We start from the raw sequence: 17,566 nt of genomic DNA on the forward strand, positions 1-17,566 counted from the left end.
CCGTAGCTTAAGAGTTTTAAGTGTTTAAATTAGTGAGGGAAAGAGCCATCCACAAAATGATACCAGAAACGATATATATATACATGACATAAACCCAATAAAATGATGAAAAGTTCTATTTGGACTGAACAGCTCTCTGCCTGTCCTGGCTGCATAAAAAAGATGGCTGTACATTGTATGAATAAAACCAACATTTTTTATCTCTATTGTTAAAACAAACTTAAGTTTCAAATACCTCAATACCTGAACTCAAAGGTAAACAGAACAGAATTCTTGAGAGAAAAAAACACTCACTTTGCCAATTTCCACTTTTTCCTCCTCGATCAGTTTGTCCTTGCCCAGAGCCTCTTTTAGCTCGTCTTTCTTCTCACGCTCTTTGTCCGTCTCCTTCTTCTCTGCTGGCTCGCTGGACACAGACTTCCTGAAAATCACACACAGAATGAAAGACAACAGAAAATTGTAGTACATGTACTATCAACTGTGCCACAACCCAGCCTCTCCTGACTGATTTCTCGCTTTCCCACGGTCTGGTACCATCAGCAGGGCTCCCCACGGATGTCCGTCCTAGAGGGTCCCAAGACCCCCACTTTTAAAGTTTATAGGGTCCATGGACCCCCTACGCGGAGTTTTAGAGGGTCCCAATCGACGGGCGAAGTGGCGCAGTGGTAAGACGTCGGCCTCCTAATCGGGAGGTCGTGAGTTTGAATCCGCCGGTTTGTCTTGCCGGTTGCGATTACTTACAAGTTAGCTGACTAAGTTCATAAAATCGAAACTCACAGAGTTGTTAAAGTTTGAAAAACGTTGTGGTCGAACCTGCCCTCAAGACCACCTAACCATAAAGACCACCTGCCCATTAAGACCACCCATAAGGATCCCCGACGGGTTTTACAACTATATAAATCACCTGTCCATAAAGACCACCTGTCTAAAGAGACCTTTTGCTCAGTCCCTTGGGTGGTCTCTTTGGACAGGTTCAACTGTATTCATGACGCCATGGTATCCTTCATAATTTCATGACATTGTATTTGTACGAGGCGTTTGGACAAAAGGCAGACCCACAAACAAAGGTGTCTACGAGGCAAAGAAAGTCAAAACAATAAACACACAAACCAACCAACCAACCAGCTGTCAAACACACAAACCAACCAACCAACCAGCCGTCAAACACACAAACCAACCAACCAACCAGCCGTCAAACACACAAACCAACCAACCAACCAGCCGTCAAACACACAAACCAACCAACCAACCAGCCATCAAACACACAGCCAAGAACACACACACAAAGACACACACACACACACACAAACAAACACACACACGCACAAACACACATACTCACACACGCACACACACAAACAAGAGTCACTTACTTTCTCTCAAGCCTGCTAGCATCTTCATCAGTCAGGTCGTCATCGGTGACAGACTCCAGTCGCTGCAGCATCATCCTCTTCAGCTCCCGCACTGCAACAACAACCATGTATGTGTCGTGTCCAATAGACGTTTTCTGGAAATAACTCTGTCAGGATTTTGTGCGGTCTGGAGGCTTAAGAGCTCCTGTAGTGTAGACAGGTTTTTCCCAACATCCGGAGCGCTTTCATGCTTTCGATTGGCTCTGACCTGCGATCGGGTTGAGTAACTGACTGTGATGTGTATGGTCTGCGGCGTGTGCTAGATACAATACCATTCTCTTTCGAAAATGTAATCATCGGAGCCATGAATCGCCACGGCTGGCTTGCTGATCACTGGAAGTGTTCGCTAAGCATGTGTGTTTTCCTCAACTCACGGGACCTCAAGCAAAACCCATGTGACCTCGATCAAAACACGTTATGATACGTGCCAGTGATCTTTTCCACAACAAATTCTGAACTCTGATGAACTCGTGAACGCTTTTTTTTCAAAAGAAAAGGGTATCATATTGTCGCGCGCTGCATGGCATATCCTGACAGTTAGTTTTGGAATTCATCTCTTCTCTGTAACTGACCTTCAGGATCGTCCTCGTCCTCATCGTGTGCCTCCTGCAGGAAGTAGGTTTTGAGGAATTGGGCGAAGGCACCATTGTGCGACAGCAGCTCATCGTAACTTCCAATCTCAGACACCTGGCCGTTCTTCAGCACGATCACCTGGTCCACCAGAGGCAGCCAGTGAACGCCGTGGGTCACCAGAATGCGCGTCTGTGGAGAAGACATTACACATTTATTTTTATTTTTGACCAAACAATGACATTTAAGACACATCGAGAGAATAAATCCAAAAACAAAGAGACTGCCAACGTTCCAAAATTCAGAATCAAAATAATAACAAACGTTCCAACAACTTACCTTTCTTATTTTTTTATACAGATCGAGAGAGTCGGTGTTCCTCCGAGACCACACACACACCTCAAAGCTGTGTCACCATGCTATAGCGCCTTCTTGAAAACTCATATTCATAGACACTGCTGCCTCAAAGCACACCTAAGGAGGATAGGTGTAGCAGAGTCTGCCACATGTGACTGTGGAGAGGGAGATCAGACTCCAGAACATGTTCTCCAAGCATGTCCCCTCCTCCACCAACTGCGGATCCAGACATGGCCTGACCAAACAGATCTGAGGACCAAAATGTGGGGAGCACTGGAGGACCTGGAAAGAACGTCCATGTTCATGGCATCCTCCAGATTCCGAGTCTGACACAACCGTCGTACGAAGAAGAAGAAGAAGAAGTATAAAAAGTGAGGAACATGTATAAAGAATGAGGAATAGTTGAGCTTTTGCTTTTACACGTATCCATATTACCAGAATGGGTGTCAGTGGGAGAGAGGGTTTAGAAATGTTGCCTGACTTAGAAGTCACAGAGAACAACAATCTGATATTGATCGAGAGGCTGCAAATATTCCATAATCAAGGATAAACAAGCAAGATATTTTCCTCCTGTGATTTTCTGGAATAAAATATTCCTTCTTCTTCTTCTGCGTTCATAGTCTGCAACTCCCACATTCACTTGTATTTTGCACAAAAGTCATTTTACAAAAGAATGTTTACTGGTTTTCATTTTTTTCAGTCTATCGTGTGCAAAGGTTGCTTACAAAGTGATTTCCAAACAGATTGTTCTACAAATTGAATACCTTGTGTTTGAGCAGACCGCTGCGGCCGATGACCTCCTCAAAGATGTGTTTGCCCACATGACTGTCCACAGCCGACAGTGGGTCATCGAGTAGGTACACGTCTGCATCGCTGTACACAGCACGCGCCAAACTGACACGCTGTTTCTGACCACCACTCAGGTTGATTCCCTGTGTAAATAAAGATACGTGTGTCAAGGTTTAAAAGTTTTATTGGGGATTTAGGCTCATAGGGCTTTTAAACACACAACACGGCTAAATCACACCCACAGACACACACTCACACATGCACGCACGCACACACAAACACACACACAGTGACAGTCTCACACACACACACACACATACACACATAGACAGACAGACAGACAGACAGACAGACAGACAGACAGACAGACAGACAGACAGACAGACAGACAGACAGACAGACGCACACACACACACACAAAGTGAGAGTGCACGCAGGCACAGCAAAGAGTGAACTTAACTAAACAACAAGAAGAGCAAACGCTCGATCGAGTCACTTTCGCAGTTCTGAATATTATATGAGGCATCAGATGGACAGGAAGAAATTGCTATTCACAACACAATGAGTCACGTTCACATAAAATTTGAGCCCGGTCACTTTTATAGTTTCCGAGAAAAGCCCAACGTTAAGTTGTGTGTTGCCGAACAGAAAAGGCTAGTTATCTCCCTTGTTTTTCTGATAACGTTCGTAAAAGGCTACAGATGTAAATACTTTGATGTAAAGAATAATCCTACAAAGTTTCAATCACATCCGATGAACTTTGTCAAAGATATAAAATGTCTAATTTTTCCTTTGACGCTGACCTGTGACCTTGAAAAAGGTCAAAGGTCAACGAAACCATCGTTAAAGTGTAGAGGTCATTGGAGGTCACGACTAAACAAAATATGAGCCCGATCGCTTTGATAGTTTCCGAGAAAAGTCCAACGTTAAGGTGGTGTCTACGGACGGCCGGACGGCCGGCCGGACAGACTAACACTGACCGATTACATAGAGTCACTTTTTCTCAAGTGACTCAAAAATCTATGTACTGTATTCTGTCTGCTATCAAGCACTGTAGTCACTCACGAGTTTATCAAGCTGTTTTGCAGGAGAATTAAGCTAAAACAAAACATAAAGAACAACAACAGCACAAACACTCATACCCACACACCCTTCACAAACCAGAAATGCAAAGCTTTCATGCTGTTGTGTCTATCTAGACATTTGACTTTTGTTCTTTACAACAATTCCCCTAACAAAACTTAAGCAGAACCTTATTTCTGTGTTATTTCAAGCAAAACACTAAACCTTATACATGTAATGGGCGGTTCTGGTGAGGTTATGCCCCCTCTTTCTTTCGGCTGGTAACTGGCGCCACCTCGCGGCAAGATCACACGAGAAAGGAAAAAAAACTTGCATTGGTCCCAAATAGCATATCGGTTTGGTAACAGTTCGTGTGTAAGTCGTGCATTTTATACGGTAAACAGACAATGGTCGGTTCTGGTGAGGTTATGCCCCTTCTTTCTTTCGGATGGTAACTGGCGCCACCTCGCGGCAAGATCACAGGAGTTGTCTCGTGTTATCACCCCAGAAGCGCTCATTCCGACATCAGTAAGACAAATCACTCAAGTTGTTTTGATAAAATGTTTTGCAGGAGATAACAATATTGAAAAGAACATTCCTACGCACACAAAAGAACACTCATATTCTGCAAAGGTTCACAGAGGAAGTCACATGACTCTCACCCTTTCTCCGATCTCCGTGAGGTCACCGGCGGGCAGAATGTCAAGGTCAGGTGAAAGGGCACAGGCCTCCACACACTCGTCATAGTCCCGCTGTCGCATGGATTCACCGAACAGGATGTTGTTTCGCACGGTGTCATTTTGGATCCACGCTTGTTGTGGCACATAGGCCACCGATCCCTTGAACAGAGAAGAAATCCAAAAATAGATAGAGTGTTAACGTTTCAAAATTCAAAATTGTGGGTTATTGGAACGTTTAATTATTTGATAAAACAAAACGTTACATTTTTGTCAATAATGAAACGTTCCAATAACCTACAATTCTTGTTTTTTTACTTTGGAACAGTGAAGGTTCAAAATACTGCAAAAACTTTTCCTCAAATTATTTAACTTTTTACACACGGTGCAAGGCGCAACAGAAATGTAAAACGTTTTGTGAATAAAGGAGAGTCATACTGCGAAAACAGAAGCCTTTTATAGCCAGTTTCCAGACAGTTTATCAACTCTACAGCTAGAAGCGTAACTGACATAAGAAAAAAATACATGGAGATGACCATGCAACTAAGAGCAGCATATAAGTGATGCTGATGTTGCATTTTTCTCAGACGGAAAAAAAGAGAACAAACTCAACATTCAACCCCTTGGAAGTTGGAACGTGACTTAAAATACCTCTTCTTTTTTTTTAAATACAACAAATTTGATCTATCTACACACATTAACAACAAAAAAAAGCAAATGCTTTATATGACTCCCTTTGTCATTTCCCATTACACTCACTATATACTAGAGGACACCCCCCCCCCCCCCCCCACATGGACTTCCTCCCTTTTAAGACTCCACTTTATATGAATAAAAAATATTTGCTGTTCTACCCTCTTAAATAATTGGACAAGAGAACGTTGATTTCTTACTTATTGACCCAAACTTGATCCTTATGTGACCTGACATATCAATTCCTTTAGTTATTCAATCCTGAAATGTTGAGATGACTGGACTGACCTTGACTACGACCTGACCTTGGACCTTGATCATGTCACCGATAATAGCGGAGATGACGGAAGACTTGCCAGCCCCCACCTGCCCCACTACAGCCACCAGACCCCCTGCAGGAATCTGTAGGTTGACGCTGCAATGCAACAAGCACACACACAGAATCAGGGGGGGAAACTGAAACCATTTTGTTTAGGCCTAAAAAAAAAATAGGTGTGGTTACGGTAACCCGACCTACCCTATTTTTAGGGGCCGACCCTATAACTTTTTATTACAATTGTAAAAAAAAAAACACAAAAAAACAAGAAAACGAGTGCAGAAAACGCAATGAAAGCGAAAGCGCCCGAGTCACACACTTATTTCCCTGTCAAGTAGGTTTAATTTGTACACATTAGAAAAAAAAAGTTAAAAAAAAAAAAGTGATTGCCTACCTTCCTACCCTATTTGTTGGGGCTATGTTACCATAACCACACCTATTTTTTTTTTTGGCCTTAAACCAAATACAGCGGAACCTTCCTTTAGAGAACCCCCCCCCCCCCCCAATTTAAGGCTTCCTCCATTTTAAGACCTGTATTCTCAGACTTTCTGTTCATAACCTCTGCAAATTTACCCTTCTTTTACCCTCCCCTTCTTGCAGCTGTGGACTAGAGGACCAGACCACAAACCACATCCTCCAGAGATGCCCCATCCTAGAGAGCCTGAAAAAACCAGTGTGGCCCGCTGCAGTCTCCCTCCGTCAAAACCTCGAATGGAGGGACACTTTTGACTAGGGTGTCGTTTCATTTCAGGTACAACTGTATCTGGTAAAAGGACCTCTCATAAAAAAATATTCAAGCACAATGATCTAAATGCTAGGGGAAATATAAGTGTGAACTCTTGACTTACTCTTTGAGTGTGGGTCCCAGATCAGGGTTCCACATGAACGTTCCGTTTGTGACGGTGACTGCATTTTCTGTAACACCACATCACAACATGCGTTCTCTGTTAATTGGCTGATTAGTATTCTTCTTCTTCTTCAGCGTTCCAGATTTTTCTGGTTACGTGTGAGCTTGTTTGCCCATTTGGGTTCCCCAAACTATACTCTGAGAGCATAGTCAGCTTCACTCCGCTTTCGTTGAGAAGGCATGCTGGGTATTTTCGTGTTTCCATAACCCACCAAACTCCGACATGGATTACAGGATTTTTTCTGTGCGCACTTGGTCTTGTGCTTGCGTGTACACACGAAGGGCGTTAAGTCACTAGCAGGTCTGCACATAAGTTGACCTGGGAGATCGGAAAAATCTCCACTCTTAACCCACCAGGCGGCAGCGACCGGGATTCGAACTCACGACCTCCCGATTAGGAGGTCGACGTCTTACCACCACGCCACTGCGCCAGTCGATTAGTATTCAAAAATTTTAGTAATAAATTTTCATTTGATTAATATACTTACCCAACTCACATATAGCAATTAACCCTAGTTCAGTGCTTAGCAACGCTGTATACGTCCCCTTGGTAACAAGGGAAGCCACTCTAAAAAAGAGTGACCCATCCCATAATGCCAGACTAACTTCCTGTCTGACTTCCGTTTGCCGCCATTTGCATCATTCCGAAACTCAGCCCAACTCACTACTTTTTTAGACCCAACCACACCCACAGCGGGGAGGAGGGAGGGAATAAACGATGTGAGTTGGGTAAGTATATTAATCAAATGAAAATTTATTACTAAAATTTTTGATTAAATTACATATCTTACCCAACTCACATATAGCAGATTGCTACTATAGGAGGAGGGTACCCACCACATTAAAGATGAAGAACTTGCCCTGCCGCTACCAACGAAGGCAAAGCAGAAGAGCCATCCTGGCGCAGACAGCCACATCACGGAGATACAAAATTTATGAAAATATCCTCCGAGCGCCAGTAAGCCGCTTCAAGGACCTCTGAAAGACGACCCGAACGCAGCACAGCCAAAGAAGAAGCCCAGGCTCTAGCTTCATGGGCTCTCGCCGCTGTCAAGGGCAACACTGCCCTGGAATCCCCCGACTGCTTCTGCCACCAGGCATAAGCATGACGTATCGTCGTGGAGACCCACTTCACCAAGATAACTTTTGCTATGTCTTTACCTCGGACTGTGTTGAGGGAAATAAACAGTAACCTTTGAGCTTCCGAGCGAATAGGCTAAGTCCTAACCAAGTAGCTGCTGAGTGCCCTAACCGGACAGTTACATATATCGGGATCTCCAGGAGCAAGAACATTACTCAAGGGGGGAATGCGAATAACCGGCGACGATTGACCCGGCTTTTGGTTCTTAGCTAAAAACCCAGGAATGAATTTGAGCGAATACGATCCGTCTTTCTCTAGAGAAATATCCTTAGCAAGGCCCGACAGAGCATGAACCTCACTGCCGCGCCTTGCCGAGGCAAGCAAAACCAACAGCAAAGTCTTTTTAGTCACAATCGCTAGACTAGCCGACTGAAAAGGCTCAAAAACATCAGAGGCTAGATACCTCAAAACTAAAAACAGATCCCACGCCGGGAGCTGAGCTTTACAATGAGCTGACTCAAGGGAAGCGCCCTTGATGAAGCTCGCTATAACACCGTCTAAACTGATCTTGTGCCCGATCTGTCTCAGCGTTGACGATATAGCCGATCGTCTCACATGCAGAGAGGAAGGAGAAGCCCCCTGCCCAGCCAACCAGGACAAATGGTTCGCCACCTGCATCGATCTAGGAGCTAAAGGATTAACTCCCTTCTCAGCACACCACTTCAGCCATGCTGTCCCATGTGAAGAGTAAACAGAATTTGTAGACTCCCTGTGCGCTTGTTGCACTAACTTCAAGGTTGAGTCGGAAGACCCTGCCCGACGCAAAGAGATTCGCACAGTATCCAGCCGTGAAGCTGCAGAGCTTGGGGGTCTAGATGCTGAATGCCTGACCGTGGCTGTACTAGATCGCCTCTTCTTACTGCTAGCGGAATGGGAGGCCGAACCGCCAGACGTACCAGATCCGGGTACCAGTGTTGACTTGGCCAAAGAGGGGCCACCAGGACAAGCGCTGGCCCTTCCAAGTCCACTTCTCGCCTACCTTGCCCAGCAGGCAAAAAAGGGGAAAGGCGTACGCCATCAGATTCGACCAATCCAGGCTTAACGCGACTACTGCCCATGCCTGAGGATCCGGAAACGGAGAGACGAACAAAGAGAGTCTCGAAGAGAACCTCGTTGCAAACAGATATATGCGGTTTGACCACCTGCGCCCACAGGCGCTCCAGGGACTGGTGAGCCAGGGTCCACTCGGACTGCAACACCTTGTCTCCCCTGCTAAAGGAACCTGCCAGAACATTCAGCGAGACCCTCAGGCACCTCGCTGACAGCTGGATGCGAAATGTGTCGCACCAAACCAGCCACTGACAAGCCCTGACGGACAACCTCTGCGAGCGAGTCCCGCCCTGCCGGTTTAAGTACGCAGCCACCGTCATATTGTCCGTATGAACCCTGACATGACTGTCCGTCAGCAAAGGAAGAAAAGCCTAGCCAAAAGAACAAAACTTTAAAGGCAGAGGCTTACTCTCAGGCAAAAAACCCCGCAAAGTTACATCCTCTGTATCTGAGTCCTGCCGGACCACAAAGATATCCAGTTAGAACGTAACTGCCCAGGCGAGAGAATAAAAGCAAGTTTTGTTCAAAAGAGCCTTACAATAGACATCCATGTAATTTGAATGTAAAACATAAAGAACCGAAGCCACAATCTACCAGAGCTAGGAGATCTTGATCTTACAGACAGTTTCTCCTAGCTATCAAAATCCAGATGGATGTTCATCAACCCAAGGGCGGTCCCGTAGAACGAGAAAAGAGAACCTAAGTTCTTAAGCTTGGGGTCAACCGAAGCCTACAGAAAGCACTCCGCGAGTGACACGCTGCTAGAGCGTAAGGCACAAGCTAAAGCAAAACCACCGCAGGTATAAAGTCGAGCGTTGTCCATAAAGGTAGTAGTGACAAAGAAGACTCGCTTGTGAAAACTTCCACAAGCACAAAAAGACCCCGCCAGAGGATCTAAGAACTTAACACTCAAAGATTCCCCTCAGAAGGCTCAACACCACTACCACCTGCCGCGAACAGCGACACAGCAGAAGTATGAGCCTCCCTTTGATCAACAGCATCATAACGATCATCGAAATGATGGGAACCAGTAACCCATCCCGATAAGGCAATACTTGCCAAAAATCGGAAAAGTCTTGAAAAAAAATTTCCAATCACCAGAACTCCATAACCAGATACTCCATCCACCTGTCTCCTTCCAGCTGAAAGACTGGAAGAGGAAGTGGATACAGCCTGTAAAACAGCAAAGGAACCGCAGAAACGGAACCAGAAGCCCAAGGCTGAAAAGTACCGACCACCAACCCCACAGTGTTAACAGTAGAAGGCTAACCCATCCTGTACCGGAAGACACAGCCGCAAAAGCGGAAGCGAAACCTGCCGTGGAATAGAAAACATCAGAACCAACCGGTTGCAAGAAACACACCGGAAGATCCCTTCGTACCTCGAACCATTTCAGCTGCGAGAGCCACTGCACTTGCTAACATGAAACGGAACCTAAAATCAGTGCTTTTCAGTAATGCAGGAGCACCTTCATTTGAACAGCCATCAAGCACAACCGTGCAATCCGGAAACTGACTCTCTGTTTGACTAACTGTCCAACAAAGAAACCAGCCTTACTGCTCACTTCCTGCCCCCCTGGAGGAAGCGGAAGTCAAAATTCAAGACAATTGCCAACTTCAGGGCAATGAACGACGATTCCCGGCCGCGGAAATGAACTTTAACGTTCCTCCGAACTCAGGAAGTCGTCGAACAAAGAGAGAGGTGGATGAAGTAAAAATTTTTCTCAGCCACCCCTTCCTGACAAAACCTAAATGCCGTTTCCACTGCCCACGTCACTGCGCTGGACAACTTAAACGACAAGTTAAGCTGAGTGTCATCCACCACCGTTGACACACCCTCACAAGCCTCTCCTTCCTGCTCGGTATCAAAGTCAGGAAGGTGACCCCCAGAGAGACTCGCATGGTCAACCCAAGAATCACCTAGCCCAACAACTTCCTGCCCCCAGGGCAGAAGCTTACGTTGCCCAGCCACGAAAATGCGTGCTACATTCCTCCTGCGAACGTACACCACTTTCACCAGAGAACCCGGCTACACGCGGCCATTTGCCAACTCCAGGGCAACGGACAACGATTCCCGAAAGCTGGAGAGAACATCCTGTTCCTCCGAACTTCCAGAAGTCAGAACCAGATAGAGATGGAGAAAGCTACACCTTGCTCTCAACCACCCCTTTCCGTCAAAACTCAAATGCCGTTTTCCGCCGCCCACGTCACTGCGCTGGACAACTTGAACGGCAAGTAAGCTGGGTGTCGACCATCCCTGTGGACGCATCCTCCTGTGGAAGTACCCTCGTTATCCTTTCCTTCATGCTCGCAAACGCAATCAGGAAGGTGACCCCAGGACCGCCGCTGTTCGCGGTCAATCCCAGAATCACCAACTTCCACAGTGCCTAAATGCCATTTTCGTTAGTCCAAGACACCACGCTGGACAACTAGAATGGCAAGTAAGCTGGGTGTCGTCCACCGCCATGGACGCACCCTCGTTAACCTCTCCTTCATGCTCGCAATCGCAATCAGGAAGGTGAACCCAGGAAAGCCGCCGTTCGCGGTCAAACCCAGAAACACCTAAGCTGGATTGGGTGTCATCCACAGCCGTGGAATTACCAACCTCCAACCCTCATACCTGCTCGCCATCGTAGTCAGGTGGGTACACACCAGAGAGACTAGCAAAGTCCTTGGAGTTAAACCCAACTTCCTGCCCCCAGGGCGGAAGCGAAAGCTGTACATTCTGACCATAGACTTGGGACATGGCTGACTGTACTAACACTTCCGTTCGCTCACCAAGGTTCGTACCCCACACTGACCGACCGCCATGGCGGAATTGGCCAGCACAGGTATCGGAACTTTCACCCATATAGCCAACGGCAGGGGTTACTTCCTCTTGGCGACGCGCTGCACTTTCACCGGAGAACCCAGTTACTAATGCAGCAGACATACCTTCAGAACGACGTGTGACACCAGAAGACGGAACGCTCGCCGGAACCGTAAGTCCACCATCCACATCCTGCACCGCATGCACGTCAGCCCGAGTAACCGTAGCCGAAGGCGAAGGAAGCACCTTAGCCAGAGAGGCCACCCCAGCCACGCCCCCCGGAAGGGCACGCAGCTCCGCTTTCGTCGACGCTACTTCTTCAGCCAAAGACGAAATCTGTGTACTAAGGGAGAGAAGCAAAGTGGCCACGTCCGCAGACGCAAGCCCGAGATTCACAGCAACAGGAGCCGCTTTAACCGGCTTATCAACATGAACAATCTTGTCTGCCGGTTTACCGGGCAAAATGGAAGCAGAGGGCATGTCAACAACATTTTCACAGTCAGTTTTATTTGATAAAGATTCTAACACCGGAACGACAGTCTGTCCCGACTGTTTAGCTTTACGAGGCGTTTTTCTATGTGGGGTAGACTCAGCAGCTACCGGCTTAGAAGACTGCCTCTTCTTGACGTTATCCGCCATGGCCAAAAACAACTCACAAAAAATTTTCTCAAGAAAAATGTCACAAGTCAAACAAGGCCACAAAACGCCCACAAAATCACGAAAAATCAAAACGATCTCACCTCACATAGTCGCGAAGGCAAGACAACAAGAAGAAACCAAGGAGAAAGACCCCAGTCCGGAGACCAAGTATCAAGGCTGAAGAAATCAGCCGGAGCATACAGCACTGCGACCAGCTAGCTGACCGCTGGGTTTTGGAATGATGCAAATGGCGGCAAACGGAAGTCAGACAGGAAGTTAGTCTGGCATTATGGGATGGGTCACTCTTTTTTAGAGTGGCTTCCCTTGTTACCAAGGGGACGTATACAGCGTTGCTAAGCACTGAACTAGGGTTAATTGCTATATGTGAGTTGGGTAAGATATGTAATTTAATCATCCTTTATGAACACTGCAGGTAGACCAAGACAAAAGATAAGTTTATCTTTCACCATGTTTGTAACAGCTGCAAAGGCCGACAGTTCACTTCAGCAGAAAAGGTAACGAATATGCTTAGATCAATATTTGGAACAAAATGTTTTCATTTACAGGTTCAAAACAAAATTTGCCCAAGAGACAGAGAAAAGGTGCCTAAATCCCTCAAGTCTGTAAAAATTGTTGGCACTTCTAATTCTGGCACTACTTTTTGTTTGTACAGTACATACAAAATTCAAACAAAAGTACAATTATCCCAATCTAGAAACTTCCTTTCCAACTAATGATACAAAAACAGATCGACTGCTAACGTTCCAAAATTAACATTCTTTACTTTATTTGGTGTTTAATGTCGTTTTCAACCGTTCTTCTTCTTCTTCTTCTGCGTTCGTGGGCTGAAACTCCCACGTACACTCGTGTTTTTTGCACGAGTGGAATTTTACGTGTATGACCGTTTTTTTACCCCGCCATTTAGGCAGCCATACGCCATTTTCGGAGGAAGCATGCTGGATATTTTCGTGTTTCTATAACCCACCGAACTCTGACATGGATTACAGGATCTTTTTCGTGCGCACTTGGTCTTGTGCTTGCGTGTACACACGAGGGTGTTCGGACACCGAGGAGAGTCTGCACACAAAGTTGACTCTGAGAAATAAATCTCTCGCCGAACGTGGGGTCGAACTCACGCTGACAGCGGCCAACTGAATACAAATCCAGCGCGCTACCGACTGAGCTACATCCCCGCCCGTTTTCAACCGTTCAAGGTTATATCGCGACGGAAATTAACATTTGTTTTGTCAAAATTTAAACGTTCCAATAACCTACAATTCTTGTTTGATTCTAACCTTTCTAACTGGCCTATCAAACACAGTCAAGCACAAATAACCAGACTCATTTATATTTTCTAATCCTACCTGACTGCAGGTCGCGCACAATGCTGTCAGGGTCAAGGTCATCGTGACTGAGGTAGCGGTTGAGTCGTCGGATGGAGATGACGGACTTGATGACCTCAGTCATGATCATGGGGGCGAAGTTGATGGCGAAGCGCAGGATGTTGAAGAGCGAGATGGCTACGAAGGCGGTCTCTGGTTTCAGGTAGTGGTCCTCCACTGTGTAGATGTAGGTCAGAAAGGTCACCAGGGACACCTGGGAAAAAGATACAGACGCAGATAGAGTGTGTTTTTATGTGATGTTTTCGTACACGAGCCAAAAGAAAAATGCACTCAGATAATAAAGTTTTATTGAATTGAATTGAATTGAATTGAATTGAATTGAATCTCTCATAACTTTTCTTCTTCTTCTTCGTTCATTGGCTGATACTCCCACATTCACATTATGTTTTTGCACGAGTGGATTTTTACGAGTATGACCGTTTTTACCATTCGCCATTTAAACACCTGTAAAATACTGAACATTTTCTGTACACGCCACCAAGCAAGAGGACTGACCGCATAAGGAGCCACGGTCCAGGAGAACGTCATGAGGGCGCTCCACACGGAGTATCGCCACAGGGTGTCCAGCTCCTGGTCTCTCACATCGCTGATCTGCTTGGAGAACGATGGTTCCCACGCATACAGCTTTAAAATCTGCACAGGCAAAACAACAAAGCCAAATTTGAGAGGCAGAGTGTGGAGTGGAGGTTATTTTAACCTTCACACTTTGGACAACACAGTCCCGACGATGTGGGTCGTGCACGACCCAATCTTTAGAAGAAGGATTCAACGTAAAAAGTGTGGGTCATACACAACCCATGCAATCTGATTTGGGTTAAGCTATTTACTGCCTCTTTGCAGAGTATGGGTCGTATACGACCCAGGCCATCAAAATGCGGATAAACATTGTAAAATCATTCTTTAATTCCATATGGGTCACCCATGACCCACATCATCCGACCGGCACGGTTGGCCTAGTGGTAAGGCGTCCACCCCGTGATCGGGAGGTCGTGGGTCATACCTATGACTTTAAAATTGGCAATCTGGTGGCTGCTCCGCCTGGCGTCTGGCATTATGGGGTTAGTGCTAGGACTGGTTAGTCCGGTGTCAGAATAATGTGACTAGGTGAGACATGAAGCCTGTGCTGCGACTTCTGTCTTGTGTGTGGGGCACGTTATATGTCAAAGCAGCACCGCCCTGATATGGCCCTTCATGGTCGGCTGGGCGTTAAGCAAACAAACAAACAAACACATCATCCGGACTCAAATTACGTCATTGTTTATTTGTTTGTTTACAAAGATATAGTCCTTCAAAAATGTGACAATGGAAGTGTCCTATCGTGTTTGAGGATTACATGAAGTTTCAATCCAAAATTCTCCATAGTTTCAGAGATACAGACAATTTTGTGAGGCTCTGGGTTGTCCACGGCCCAGGAAGCACAGCGAGCTTAGCTTCCAGGCTAGCGGCATCTCAAACTTGGTGTCCAGACGACCATCATTCTGTGTACTACACAAATTACTTTTAATTTCAAGTTGAACAACTTTCAGAGAGGGGGTTCCACTGTAACTACAAACTGACCTTCATGCCGTTGAGCACTTCATTGATGAGTTTCATGCGCTTGTCTTTCTGCGTCATGAGCCGCGTCATGAAGCCGGAGAGCTTGCTCATCACCAGGCCGTTGACAGGAATCAGCAAGAGCAGCAGCCCCAGCCCCGCGAACATGGACGGCCCGAGGGTGGTGTAGAGAAGGTAGAGCGATACACAGATCTGCAGCGGGCTCGACCACACCGCATACAGGTATCCCATCAAGCCCTCGATGTGCTCGGCGTCCACCGACATCAGGTTGACCACCTCGCCTACTGTCGACTCCTTGCGAGCCTGGTTGTTCATCGTCAGCGCCTGGTATAACGTTAAGCAGATCAAGCAACAGAGTGAAAGGGATTACATACTTCTGCTTTTCTGATACAGTGGAATCCTCCTTTTAAGACACCCCCCCTCCCCCCCCAATTTAAGACTCCCTCCTTTTTAAGACCTTGTTTCCTCAGACTTTTTTTTCATAACCTCTGTCAAATTACATCCATTTTAAGACTCCCTTCGAATGTGGACTGGGTGGCCGAGTGGTAACGCACTTGCGCTCAGAAGTGAGAGGTTGCGAGTTTGACCCTGGGTCAGGGCGTTAGCAATTTTCTCCCCCCTTTCCTAACCTAGGTGGTGGGTTCAAGTGCTAGTCTTTCGGATGAGATGAAAAACCGAGGTCCCTTCGTGTACACTACATTGGGGTGTGCACGTTAAAGATCCCACGATTGACAAAGGGGTCTTTCCTGGCAAAATTGTATAGGCATAGATAAAAATGTCCACCAAAATACCCGTGTGACTTGGAATAATAGGCCGTGAAAAGTAGGATATGCGCCGAAATGGCTGCGAACTGTTGGCCGATGTGAATGCGTGATGTATTGTGTAAAATAATTCCATCTCACACGGCATAAATAAATCCCTGCGCCTTGAATATGTGCGCGATATAAATTGCATAAAAAAAAAAATTTAAAAAAATTTAAAAAATCCCTGCGCTTAGAACTGTACCCACGGAATACGCGCGATATAAGCCTCATATTAGAATACAAATACCCAATTTTTCCAAGCTCTCTCCAGTCCACAGAGCTGGAAATGAGTACCTGACTCTATTCAGGGCCGGGGAAGGAGAAGGCAGCGAGGGAGAGGACCTAGATGGTCAACACCCTCATAAAGCTGGCTCTAGAAAAGTTAAGACCTCTAAAATCTCGCTCCGCAACGATCAAATATTGGAATAGCTTTACCTTAAAGCCTGTCCTTAACTGGGCAAGGTCGGCTGCGCAAAGTATACTTGGTGAATCTGGTTCACACGAGGCTTTAGCACTGAGTATACTTGGTGAATCTGGTCCACACGAGGCTTTAGCACTGAGTATACTTGGTGAATCTGGTCCACACGAGGCTTTAGCACTGAGTATTTGGTCAAAAGACTTGGGGCTCAACTAAGGACAACCTTCACCCTCAAACTCTCACCTTTCTGAAAACAGCGGAGATGAGACTGGTGCGGATGCGGAGACCGAGACAGGTGGACTGGTGCCACAGCTTGTGGAAGAAGATGGACTGTAGCTGCATGGACAGGAAGAGAGCCGCGGCAAACAGGTAACCCTTCCACACTGGTGATGTCTTGTCCTCGATGAACTTCACCAGCTGTCTGTCATCCAGAAATTGTAAAACCATAAAGCAAGTATGAATTGTGACACCCCTTTTAAGGGTAAATGTATTTTACAAGACAGATATCGCTTCCACACTGGTGATGTCTTGTCCTCGATGAACTTCACCAGCTGTCTGTCGTCAAGAAATCATAAATCGTAAAGCAAGTATGAATTGACACCCCTTTTAAGGGTAAATGTATTTTACAAGGGTAAATGTATTTTACAAGACAGATATCGCTTCCACACTGGTGATGTCTTGTCCTCGATGAACTTCACCAGCTGTCTGTCATCAAGAAATCGTAAAACCATAAAGCAAGTACGAATTGACACCCCTTTTAAGGGTAAATGTATTTTACAAGACAGATATCGCTTCCACACTGGTGATGTCTTGTCCTCGATGAACTTCACCAGCTGTCTGTCACCAAGAAATCGTAAAACCATAAAGCAAGTATGATTTGATACACAGTGGACCCCCCCCTCCCCACTCGTTAAGGGTACATGTATTTTACAAGGCAGGGCCGGACCAAATGAGTTGTAAGGGGGGG

The 17,566-nt window shown here is 46.1% G+C and overlaps 1 protein-coding gene across 1 annotated transcript in view; it reads right to left on the minus strand.

Annotated features, from left to right (window-relative positions):
- LOC138963097 (multidrug resistance-associated protein 1-like) overlaps nucleotides 1-17,566 on the minus strand; it is a 56,290-nt gene that overhangs the window by 19,027 nt on the left and 19,697 nt on the right. Inside the window, exons 9-19 of the mRNA XM_070335120.1 lie at nucleotides 16,843-17,020; nucleotides 15,382-15,702; nucleotides 14,320-14,457; nucleotides 13,786-14,017; nucleotides 6,725-6,791; nucleotides 5,849-5,975; nucleotides 4,853-5,029; nucleotides 3,104-3,271; nucleotides 1,985-2,174; nucleotides 1,374-1,464; nucleotides 295-421 (exon numbers count right to left, since the gene is read on the minus strand). Coding sequence (XP_070191221.1) covers nucleotides 295-421; nucleotides 1,374-1,464; nucleotides 1,985-2,174; nucleotides 3,104-3,271; nucleotides 4,853-5,029; nucleotides 5,849-5,975; nucleotides 6,725-6,791; nucleotides 13,786-14,017; nucleotides 14,320-14,457; nucleotides 15,382-15,702; nucleotides 16,843-17,020 — 1,816 coding nt within the window. The remainder of the gene's footprint in view (nucleotides 1-294; nucleotides 422-1,373; nucleotides 1,465-1,984; nucleotides 2,175-3,103; nucleotides 3,272-4,852; nucleotides 5,030-5,848; nucleotides 5,976-6,724; nucleotides 6,792-13,785; nucleotides 14,018-14,319; nucleotides 14,458-15,381; nucleotides 15,703-16,842; nucleotides 17,021-17,566) is intronic.

The sequence above is a fragment of the Littorina saxatilis genome, linkage group LG3, assembly GCF_037325665.1.
Source record: "Littorina saxatilis isolate snail1 linkage group LG3, US_GU_Lsax_2.0, whole genome shotgun sequence".
NCBI lineage: Eukaryota > Metazoa > Mollusca > Gastropoda > Littorinimorpha > Littorinidae > Littorina > Littorina saxatilis.